General features: G+C 39.4%; 1 protein-coding gene across 2 annotated transcripts; it reads right to left on the bottom strand.

Moving 5' to 3' along the window:
* LOC111217720 (putative hexokinase HKDC1) lies at positions 1-11,683 on the bottom strand. 2 transcript variants are annotated; one of them, XM_022739708.1, is made up of 21 exons: positions 11,441-11,683; positions 9,681-9,843; positions 9,385-9,542; positions 9,041-9,163; positions 8,820-8,915; positions 8,379-8,478; positions 7,156-7,339; positions 6,879-7,034; positions 6,568-6,801; positions 5,852-5,993; positions 5,543-5,699; positions 5,153-5,301; positions 4,870-4,989; positions 4,554-4,649; positions 4,030-4,129; positions 3,543-3,628; positions 3,268-3,434; positions 2,729-2,884; positions 2,473-2,560; positions 1,123-1,268; positions 1-967 (listed from the first exon to the last, which is right to left on the bottom strand). In XM_022739708.1, the coding sequence occupies exons 1-21, from the start codon at positions 11,501-11,503 to the stop codon at positions 832-834; spliced, it is 2,820 nt and encodes a 939-aa protein (XP_022595429.1). In that variant the 5' UTR covers positions 11,504-11,683; the 3' UTR covers positions 1-831. The 2 variants fall into 2 exon arrangements, with proteins under 2 accessions (XP_022595429.1, XP_022595437.1); XM_022739716.1 differs by having other exon boundaries at positions 3,268-3,431.
* Positions 11,684-11,852: the final 169 nt, after the last annotated feature.

Below are 11,852 nucleotides of genomic sequence, written 5' to 3'. Positions count from 1 at the left end.
GATATTTAAAAATAATTTATTGAATTATTGTCATCTGGTCCAAAGAAGTGAAAAACGTATTAACCCAATCACTGATAAAAATTGGTGCGAAACGGTTCAGTTCTTCACATCATGAGTGCAGTGTGATCACATTTTGACTGATCTCGTCTTACTTGCAAAGTACTCAGCTCTGATATCTGAGGGTGTACCCAGTGCATGGCCAGCATGTGACTGTGCAGCTGTGGGTGTGATGCTTATCGCACGACCAACTTGTTAATGGCTGGAAAGTGAAAGGCTTTGTTTTAAAACCTTCAAGTACCAAATAAGGATGAAGAACCAAATATGTTTGCTATGTCAGTCCTGCATTAATACTGAAATTTGGAAAGTGTGTTGTGTATCACTACTACACAGCCAACAACTGAGGAAAGGCTTTTTGATGGACAAATAAGAAACATTTTCTCTAAGGAAAGAAACAGATTTAATGTAATTTTGTAAAAAAAAAAAAAAAGATATATAATTAATGAATTCATTAATTTGTTCCTTTAACCTGGTCCTTCAAACATTAATAGGGACAGTGATTAAATCCCTGACAGCATTACTGTGGACGCACCACAAAGCTCATATAGTTTTGTTTGCTGGTGGGAAGCCTGACAGGGATCAAGAACCTCTGGATCAAGATCCTTGCTGTCAGGTCAAGATGTGACGAGTGACTGATGTTCTCCCACACGACATTCAGGACATTACCAGTGACAAGAACAGCATTGCATAGGGTATCAGACATTCCATATTGCAAAATAAAAATTACAGGAACTGAAACAAAAACTGTCTATATATAAAATTTTGTCTGTGAAGTTACATCTTCTCTTTCAGTCTGGCCCCAGCTGTGATGAGTGCAGCACCCTTCCCACTGCCCTCGTCTGATGGGAGGAAGGTCACGTTACACTGGGGAGCCAAAACGCTAGCAGTCTCTTGGAGGACTCCAGAGAAACTAGAAATAACAGAAGAAGAAGAGTTTGTAGTTTTTGGAAAGTAATTCAAGGAAACTAAACAGAGTAAAAGTAGCTCTTGAATCCAGTTGCCAACAGCAACATTTTGAATTGAACTGAATTATGTCCACAACAAATAATAATAAAAACAACTCACTGTGGATGTAGTTTGTAAAGTGCCCCATCTACCCCTACAGTGATGTTGAGATGGTCCAGTCCTCGGTTCTCTCTGATCTTATCGACCACAGCCGCCATTCCTGCCCCACACAGCTGAGCTGCGCGACGTGACACTGCTCCACATACCTATTTAACAATGAATGCTGTTATCATTATTGCAGCAGTTAACAGCCTGTTGGTGCCACAGTTTGCTGAGCCTGACAATTTCAAATCACTTCACAAAACAGTGGGGTAAAAAAAATCTTTCTTAATCCCAAACTGAGGTTACAACAGAGAACATGATTTTTCAAGTATTGCAGTGGGTCATACCTTTAACTCTTAACCTCTCCCTGGAATTTGGGACAAATCTGAGACAAGGAACATGCCATAAGGTTGCAGAATTGTGCTATTTTACATCTGCAACAATAACTTTTATTAGTTGTTAACAAGGTTCCTAGGGTTTGGCACAATCACCTAAATGCTCCTTGTCATTTGCTAACAGGTCTTTTTCAGAGCTGATATTTTGACATGTCATAACATGAATATCGTTAATTAAACATTTCATTTAAGTGTGATTGTTTTAACGACTCTCTTGTCACCACCCTCCACCTCTGCCCAGTCTGCAGTCTCTCCTTTCCCTCTGTCTACCTGTGTGTCTGTGTGAGGGTGTTTAAGTGGAGACAGGTGTGCTGAGGTTTGAGCAGAGGCCACCAGCTGCATCCCATTCTGCAATCAAGACATCTGCAAATACCCAGCTTTGCCACTACCACCCTGCCACCCTCACTCTGATCACTCAGCTCAGCTCAGCCCCGGCTTCCCCCCTGCTCTGTTTACCAGCCACCAGACTGGTCTCTTTCCAGTCGTTCCCTCTGCACAGTCCATTCCCCAGGTCAAGCTTCATCCCCTTATCCCACAATAAATATTCTGCTATTCAGTTCTAGTCTTTCTGTCTCCCTGTATTTGCACTTGGGTTCTTCATCCTTGCTGTAACATTTCTAGTGTATATGTTGGCTCACTAGCAATACTACTGTAACCTTCGACCTACGATTACTCAAATTATCTGCTATAAAGAAAGCCTACTGGTCCAGTATAAAGTGTATATAATCAGCCGGAATTGATTTAGAGTTTAGACTTGATTTAGTCTGACTGTCTGAGCGTGATCGTGGTAAAATTGACAACTATTAATAAAATATCAAAGATAATTACTTTAACTGTCTAGGTTTGTGGACTTTACTTCAAAAACACACTGGTCTTACAAAAGTCTATACACTGACACAACAAATGTCAGAAAATGACTGATATCTGTTAGTGTTTGGGCCCCAACCCTTGCTCATCATTTTCTATCCTCTACCTCTTTTACAATGATGCTGTCATCACAGGTGCTGTCGAGCCCCAGCCCCTGGAGAATGGATCTGACCTGCAGTAGAGCCAGGCGGTCACTAGAGGGAGACAACACAGTCACACACATTACAGCAAAATACAAGTTTACAGGCATATATTGTACAGTCACACAGGTGTGTGTGTGTGTGTGTGTGTGTGTGTGTGTGTGTGTGTGTGTGTGTGTGTGTGTGTGTGTGTGTGTGTGTGTGTGTGTGAGTTTCCCCTACCTCTCTATTTGTGACAGGTATTTCGTTTCAAATATTCCACGTGTTTTTAAAGGTTCAGTGACGTGTCCTCTGAACAGCAAACCCCCTCTGGTCAAATCCAGTAATACCTGACGGACAACTTCACCTAAATACATCCCACTGGTCAGCTTTTCAAACCTAAACACACAAATAAATCCAGTAAGACTGCGTGAACACGTGACCATGTTACAGGTTAGAAGTATATAAAAGTATGTGAGTGATACAGTATGTAGCCTTAACATGTGATGTATGTGTGTGTGTGTATATATATATATATATATATATATATATATATACATACATATATATATATATATATATATATATACTGTATATATAAATAATGAAACACACACAAAACATGAAGATAAATCACACTGTGCTGTATAAACATAAAATTTAATATGTGTGTTTGATGGCCAAGCAGGGAGCATTTAGAGCGTGCATGCGCGCGCACACACACACACACACACACACACACACACACACACACACACACACACACACACACACTTTCTGACCTTTGTTTTCCGTTGTTAAACGAGTTTTGGTCCACCTCAACATCATAAGGTGTGATGATATCATTCAGAGAGCCATCATCACCCAGACCTCCCCATTCTGTGTTGATACACATCTTTTGTATCTTGGCATCCCCTGGGTTTTTCTCTCCTTCTGTCCCATCATGCTGCTGAATGCAGATACCAGTAGTGAGGGGGTTAAATATTGGAAAAATTTGTTTAACATCACCGCAGCTCACTGACAAACACACACTGTGATGTGTTTATAAGAATTCTACCTCTTCTCTTTCAATTTGTCCTTTCTTTTGTTCAGTCTTCTCAATGTTCCTCACTTCCTCCATGTAACAAACATTACTGCCAGTTCCTGTGAAATAGAATCATATGGTTGATTTCTAACATTACATTTGCAAATGCAGCAGGAATCCAAAATATGTATACTTGTCAAACTCACTGGATTGTGTTTAGAGACAAAATCCAGTACACTTAGCAACAAGCTTGTGGTGAACAGTCAGACCCAAAACATTATTGTTAAATGCATTACTGTCACAGTAATTTTATGGACACTAATTGGTGAATAGCTTTTTTGATTCAATCCCAAAATTTACCATCATAAATACAACACTCACCTTAACCTCTACCTTTAACTTAACCCTAAACACAGTTTAAGTCTTAATCTGAAAGCAAAGTGTCAATCAGTAAGAAAAGTGAGGACCAACCCAAATGTCTTGACTTTGTTAACATATCCTCAATCTTAAGGTCACGTACCAGCAATCAGCCCAACCTCACACTGAGGGTCTTCATATGCGCAGCTCATCATCGTCCCAACTGTGTCATTGATTACAGCTACTATGTCCAAGTCAAACTCCTGAACAGGCACAAACAAATGCAAGTTTTTACATACATGTTATTTACTGGTGCTATTGCATAGCCAAATTGCTGTAGGATACGTTCTTATACACATGTGTGTTTAACTGCTTTTATTTTAAAGGTTAGTTTTTAAGGACAAGCATGTAGTACATGATTTAACATCAAAGGAAGTGTATTGTAATGTAATGTACTGTATGTAAGAACATGGCAACAGATCCAACAAGAGTCTGGACTTGTATCAAGGGGGATGTCTCATCATCTGTCATTATTTATTTAGTGGTGAAAAACTGTTCTGTGCATCTTACAGGTTCATTGTCAATATTTTTACATGAACAAATTGGAAAGAGCATTATTCTTTCACCTCATCTGATAAAACCCCCGATCATAATTATGATACTCTATTTTGTTGTAGTCATACTCACATTGCGTCTCTTGATGGCCTCCCGCAGCAAGCTAACAACATCATGCCCTTCACAGTCTGTGGCCTTGAAGCCTTTGGTCCAGCTCACCAGTGTCCCCTACAGAACATACAGAGTTGGAAAAGGTTACAAAAGTGATGTTTCCTTCGGTGTCTGTTCACTTGTGTATTTTACTGTATATTTATCGTTAGAAGAAGCCTTTATAAAACTACTTATTTGATTACTGATTGTTATTCCAATGAGAAAAAAAATATATGTTTTTTGTACTTAACATAAGTGAACTCAAGTGCATGACCAACCCTTTGATGTCCATGCTTACCGTGTCAATGGCCGTCTGCTCGCAGGGGAAAGAGAAGGTGAAGCCCGCAGGAAGACGAGCGTTTTTCAAACCCATGTAGTCCAGGAAATCACTAATACACTCCACAATATGATCAAACAACTGGAGACAGAGTGAGAGAAAGAGAGAAAACTTTTTGATGAAAATCTGTCGGCTGTGTACTTGATTTTCACTATGTTTTTTAGGAGAATTAATTTGACCTTGCACTTCTAGTAAATAAAACTAATAGACTTTTCAGACTTTTCAGTGTATCTGTGTGTCTTACGTCTTCTCCAGTTCCCTGCATTATCTCCTGAGGTATGGTGTAGAGCTTATGGTAGAGTCGTGTGTTATGCTGAAGACCTTTTTTGAACTTCACTAGCAAAGCTCTGAAGTTGGTTCCTCCCAGATCCAGACCAAGGTATTTTCCATGCTCTTGAAAAAAACGCAGAGAGTAAGCGTACTGATTATCTGATTCAGTGAGATTCAGTTAAATGTTTTCATCTTCATGTGGGCAATTAAAAAAACAACATGCTGCTCGTTTCAAGCAAGAACTTACCTCTCTTGTTGAAGCTGAAAGAGAGTGTGTGTTTGTGTGTGTCTGTGTGTGTGTGTGTGTGTGTGTGTGTGTGTGTGTGTGTGTGTGTGTGTGTGTGTGTGTGTGTGTGTGTCTGACCTGTGCCATCAGGTGTATGGTACACAAAGGAAGGCAGCATCTTGATAGCAGAGGGGCCTTTTGTCTTTAGTCCTGCCTCCAGCCCCGTCCTCATCCTGGCCTTCACCAACTGGAGCTGCTCATGGCTCAGTCTGAAGGGAGACAGTGTCTCATCCACCTGGATCACAAGTGAGAGAAACTGTATGTTAGACACCGTTTTATTAATCAAGATGAGATGTTTGAAGGCACACACACACACCACACACACACACACACACACACACACACACACACACACACACACACACACATACAGCATCCTATCCTAACCTTTCGCCTCCGTGATGCCAGTCGTTGAGCAACTGCTGTTACCAAGGCAGCTCCTTTGCTGCTGCCACTGTCTGACAAGACGAATCTGACATGGCACTCAGGAAGCAGCCGGCGCACCACTTTGTGGAGGCGTTTAGGATACCTGAAATAGAAGGAGTCTAGTGTTTAACGTTTGTGACCTCTATTGGTAATCTGTGGCAGCTGCAACAACATCACTACTATTGTAATTAACTAGCAAAGAAGTCTGGCACACAATGCCAAGTTGATTAAACAAATTAGAATCTATAATTATATTTTTATTTAGACCCTTTTAAATGTATTTTATCATGTCATAACAATGTGACCAGTCAAAATGATGATTCAAGGTATTTACAATGAGATGAGTAATTACAATGAACTTGTAGTGGTAAAGTAGTTGTAGTTTAAAATTTGAATCTCATTGTTAATTTTGTAATAGGCCTTTCACACAACAGACATTTGAACTTGTCACAGTAAGAAAAGCACAGGTGCAAATAATGACATTGTCCCAGTAAGCCATGACAGTGTGACAGCAAACCAGCAGGACTTTGAAACTGAGGCAACAGAATTCAGCCATCATTCATTTTAATATTTATACCTGTGCTTTTCCCACTGTGACAGGTCAAAACATCCTCCAGGAAACAGACCTATTGATGTGCACCACTCACATATTAGTATGATTTTCCATAATAACCTACTGTGGGTGGGTCTTGTACACTGTTCCGTCCACACCTACAGTGATCCTTAATGCCCTCAAATTCCGGTTTTGCTTTATACGAGTCAAGATGGCAGCCAGTCCCGCAGAAACCAGATTTGAGGACCTGAAGGACACAATGGTGGTGACATGCTGGACAGCGATGCAGTCATCAGGAGAAGGGTTCAAGTCAAGGCCCGTGAGAATGTCTTTGGTGTTCTTCAGACCATTTTTGTACCTGAGAAAGATCAACATTTATGATATCTGACTTTTCAGCCAGAGGCAGTGTGACACATAAAGACAAAGATAACTTACTCCTCCATGGCTGCCACATCTGCAGTGGTTATTTTTCCTTTGGTCCTCAGGGCATGGGACACAAATCCATCAAACAGCAGGCCTTGTTTAGCCATCTTTAACACAACCAGCCTCACCAACTCACCCAGATACATCCCACTGACCATCTTCTCAAAGCTGCAATGAAGAAGTGTGGGAAGAGATAAAAAAAAACAACACTTTAAGGTTGATATTTTGTCATTCGGGCTGTGCCATTACGTGCCATATCACCAAAAAAATACAAAGCTGCTTTCCTTACATTTGTTTCCCAGGGTTGTTGGAGGCTGCATCGACATCCTTGTCAAACTCAGTGAGGTATTCATTCAGAGCCCCGTCATCTCCAAAGCCTCCCCACTCAGTGTTCACGCACATCCTGCCTTCGTCTCCCTCCACCAGGTCAACGTGACGTAGCTCCTCCATGTAGCACGCATTGGTGCCTGTACCTAAACACAAAATCATACAGGAAATCCACTGAATGAATTATGATAATTAAAATAAATAAATAAATTTTACTGGTGACGATAATTTTCTATCTTTAATCCTCTCTCAAGTAAATGTCTACCATAACCATTACTTTTCATTTTACCCTTAAAATTAAGTCTTAGTCCTGTACTAACCTTAATTTAACCGTACACTAATTCTTACCTTGAGACCAATACCATATCCTATCCTTAAATTAGCAACTATTAACCCAGTTTGTGAATATGCAGTATAGCACAGTGAACAAGACCATGCGCAAAAAAAACCCACACTAACTCACGCACACATGCAATAACACAGTGAACCACCAGAGAGAGCAGCAACTTAACTAAAGGTCCACAAAACCTTTCAAGTTTTGATTACAAAGTCGTTGTTAGGATTGTGAAATGATTAATGATGCCTGTATTTGATTATTTCATCATAGTATGCCAAATATGTTAACTTCACTCTAAAAGTAAATTTTTACTTTTTTAACACTTAAGAAGGTGGTAGGTCAATTTTATTGAGTCTGCAGATTGTTGTGGTGGATTGTATTGTATTATAGGGTCAGGTGTTCTTTTTTTTCTCCACTATCCAAACAGTACATTATACAGACAGCAGAAAAAAAATGGAAGATTCAACAGACACACAATGAAGATGAAATATTGCAAAGAATGTTTGTCACAAAGACAAAGCCACACTGGTAATAACTGTTTTAGCTACAGAGCAGCATCCCTGAAGTTGGAGGTTGATTTACAGCACCAGTTGTCTGCTGCCTTATACAGCTACAGGCAGTTGTGCAAGAAGTATTCAGATCCTTCAAGTAAAAGTACCAATACAGCAATGTAAAATAACCAGTAACTATAGCTGTCAAATAAATTTAGTGCAGTAAAAAAGTAGACTAAGTGTGTAGAAGTATAAAGTAGTAGAAAATGGAAAAGCTCAATTTCAGCACTAGAGTAAATATACATAATTACTTTTTCTCACTACAGCAAATAGTATGATTCATATGAATGTACTTACCAATGATGAGTCCTACTTCACAGTAATTGTCATCAAACCCACAGGTCATCATGGTGGCTACAGTGTCATTAACCATAGCCAACACCTCCATATTCATTCCCTGCAGAGTGATGCACCAAGTTAGAATTAAAGTCAAGTTTTTGTAACGTTCTTACAGGGCTAATGTGGTCATTCATGGGTGCATATGTGCATCCGTCCATTCTGACATGACCATAATGTATCACCCTTAGCAAAACAACAAGTAAAAAATCTTGCACAGGACTGTACACAGTCTACCTCTGATTACAGTCTCCTATTAATGGCATCTGTTTTGATAATGTCAGCTATGAATGGTATCACAGTTACAGCAGAATGTTTCGGCCAAATGTGTAAAATAAGATCCTCCTCAACAGTCGTGTCTCAGTTCCTTTGAAGGTCTCATGAATGAAAAATAGTCCATACCCCAGTTCTGTCAATAGCTTCTCTGAGGGCCTGGACCACATCCTTTCCCTGGAAGCCTCGAACCTGGTAGTTCTTACTCCAGTTTAACAATTTTCCCTGCAGAGAGGAGAGAAGAGGTCAGGAAGTTTTTAGGAATGTAAATCTAAAAAGACAGCCATGTCAGCATAGAGAGTAGGATATACTGCAGGTAGAGGTCATGAAAACCAAAAGAGTGTCATTACCTGATCCAGGGTGGACTGTTCACAGGGGAAGGAGAAAGTGAAGGCCAGAGGATGTTTCTTCTCCAAGCTGATGTTCTTCTCATGAAGGAAGTCCTTTAAAGACTCTGACACATGGTCAAATAACTACACACGGAGAGTCAGACAGGGAGAGAAAAGAGAGAAAGAAAGTAAAGAAGGTGGAAAATTTAAAAAAAGCCTCTTCTCTGTTAATCAACCCTCCTCAAATGCCCATATGTGTCCTAAACTCTTCCTATCTGCCTTTGCTGTTCCCTCTTGAATTCCACCTTCCCTTCCTGCTCTCCATTTTCACTGTTGGTTCCTGTCTCTCTCGTTCGCCTTCTTACCTCTGCTCCTCTCCCCGCAAGTAGCTCCCCAGGTATGGGGTAAGTCTTCTCCTCCATCTCCACTCCTCCCCTCCTAATCCCCATTCCCTCTCTCACTTTAACTTGGAGCACTTTAAACTTGGAGCCTCCAAGATCCAACGCCAGAAACTGTCCTTTCTCTGCAGGAGTGAAGGAGAGAGACAAGAATATAACATCTGATTTGTTTATGTATGGATTATATGTTTCTTCAGAGTTCATTGACCAATGCAACAGCCCGAAAAAGTGTGAAAATCCCTAATCTGAATAATGTGAGTAACCTGATCCAACAGGAGTGGAGCGGACATGTGTTGGCAGCATCTTCACTGTTGCAGTGACATTGCTTTCTGCTGAAAGCCCCTTCTTCATCTCAGCCTGGAAACGAGCCGAGATGTCCTTTAGCTGGTCGTCATGGAGACGCATTGCATACAGAAACCTGTCCACCTAAAAAAAAATTATAGGACAGACAGCACAACAGAGACAAAGAGAAAATGTAAATTCATTATTGTCCCATACAGAAATGTAATATATGACATATATGTCCCTATAATAGTAATGTTGCCATATATGTCACCTATCAGGTGATATATTATAATCACATATATACATCCTCTGGATATATGAAGATATAACTTTATAACATGTATGTATATATATTAAGAAATATATATCTATATGATGAGATTTTTACATAGAACACATATGCTCGCAACATATGTGTTCTATGTAAAAATGATGTATGCATTAACATATATTTTATTTATTTATGCAAATTTATTAGAACAACATACATATAAAACAATGTTTGTATATGTTTTATGTGTATTCATTTCTCATTAATTTCAAACATGTCATTGTTCTCATTCAGGGAACGTGGTCTCAGACATTTGGACTCTACTGTATATACTATAAACATATATTAACAGGCTTTGGGATCGATATATATTAGGTAACATATGTCTACAATATAAGCATACGTACATAAATGTATATTTTTGTATAGGCCGCTAGACATACATGTCAATATATGAAACTGTGCCAATTTAATCTAAAAGGTTTCATATATAATTTGTACATATATTTACACATAAAATAAAACGTATATTTCATATATGGAAATTCAATATATGTACATATATTACATTTGCATATGGGTGAATCTGATCTGTCATCATGTTTATGTGTGTGAGAAGGAGCTGTTCAAGACAAACATCACTTCTTTCACTCTCTCTATTTGTAGTAAACAAATAGGAGCAGCAGGACAAAAGATGTTTGGGATGGGTCAGATTCACTCAATCTTGTTTATTTGACCTTCAAAGAGTTCTTCAAGGTTCACATATGTTTAAAATGCCATGAAATCTGTAGCAGCATGTGTTAAACTCAGACTCAGTTCAATACTAACAACAGTAACTTAATCCAGGGAGTGTCACTATAAAAAAAATCCTTCCCACACTCAGTCCCACTCTGTATACTCAGCCAAACTATCACTGAGACATGTTCACAGGACAAGGTCCCTCTGGCTGTGCACTGTGTCTGTGTGAGTGTGTGCTGCATTGCTAATGGGAGTGTCTATACTTCGTCCTGGTGAGAGTGTGTGTTGATCTCATTTGCACTATGAGAGGATTAGTGACACTGCCAGGAAAAGATGTTAATCATTTCTTAGGAAAAGACAAATGGTGACACAGTAACTATTGATTAAAGCACGTTGATCCTCTTATTACAGTATTACTACTACTGCCTTATCTTTTAGATTTTGTACAGTAAGGTACAGTAGCCTATTTGTGTGCACATGCAAAACTTCAGCAGGTCTATTTCAGAATATGGATAAATCCTTCCATAAACAACAGTGAATTATGAAACACCAAATTAGAGCACCCTAAGTGACGAAATAATGAAGCTGAATAAATCTTAAATCTAAATCTCACCTTTCAATGTACCCGAAGCTACTAATTTGATCATGTATGTCATTATTTCCATTTAAAATGTTTTACAGTTTTAAACTTGTGTGCAACACAAGGTCAACACAATGAGTAACTCTTACCTTCTTTGTGGGGTCCTCCTGGAGTTTGGAGAAGAAGAAGGAAACAAGATGAACAGCCAACATCTTGATGTATTACACATACCACCATGTAAACTCCTTCGAGATCTGGTTTGTTTCTTTGAGTTTGCACGTCAGTGCACGATGCAAGTGCATACACTTAAATGAAATTATGAAAAATGTGTTCAGTCTGTGTGCATATAAAGATGCAGAAAGCCTCTTTTTTTCCCCCTCCTGTCTGATGGTCTTTTGTTCTCACTGACCGAGTCCACTGAGCAGAGACCAACCTCTGCACTATCTCAATGATTAACAACAAGCCAAGCCCTTTTCTACTATCACATCCTCTCTTGAAACTTAACATGCAAGCTTTGGTTGGTTCATGCAAACTGACATTCAATAATTTGACCCACCATTG

Source organism: Seriola dumerili, unplaced genomic scaffold (genome assembly GCF_002260705.1).
Source record: "Seriola dumerili isolate Sdu_G_001 unplaced genomic scaffold, Sdu_1.0 BDQW01000003.1, whole genome shotgun sequence".
NCBI classification, from domain to species: domain Eukaryota; kingdom Metazoa; phylum Chordata; class Actinopteri; order Carangiformes; family Carangidae; genus Seriola; species Seriola dumerili.
Note: the sequence above shows the minus strand (reverse complement) of the source record. Positions and strands in the feature narration are given on the sequence as shown.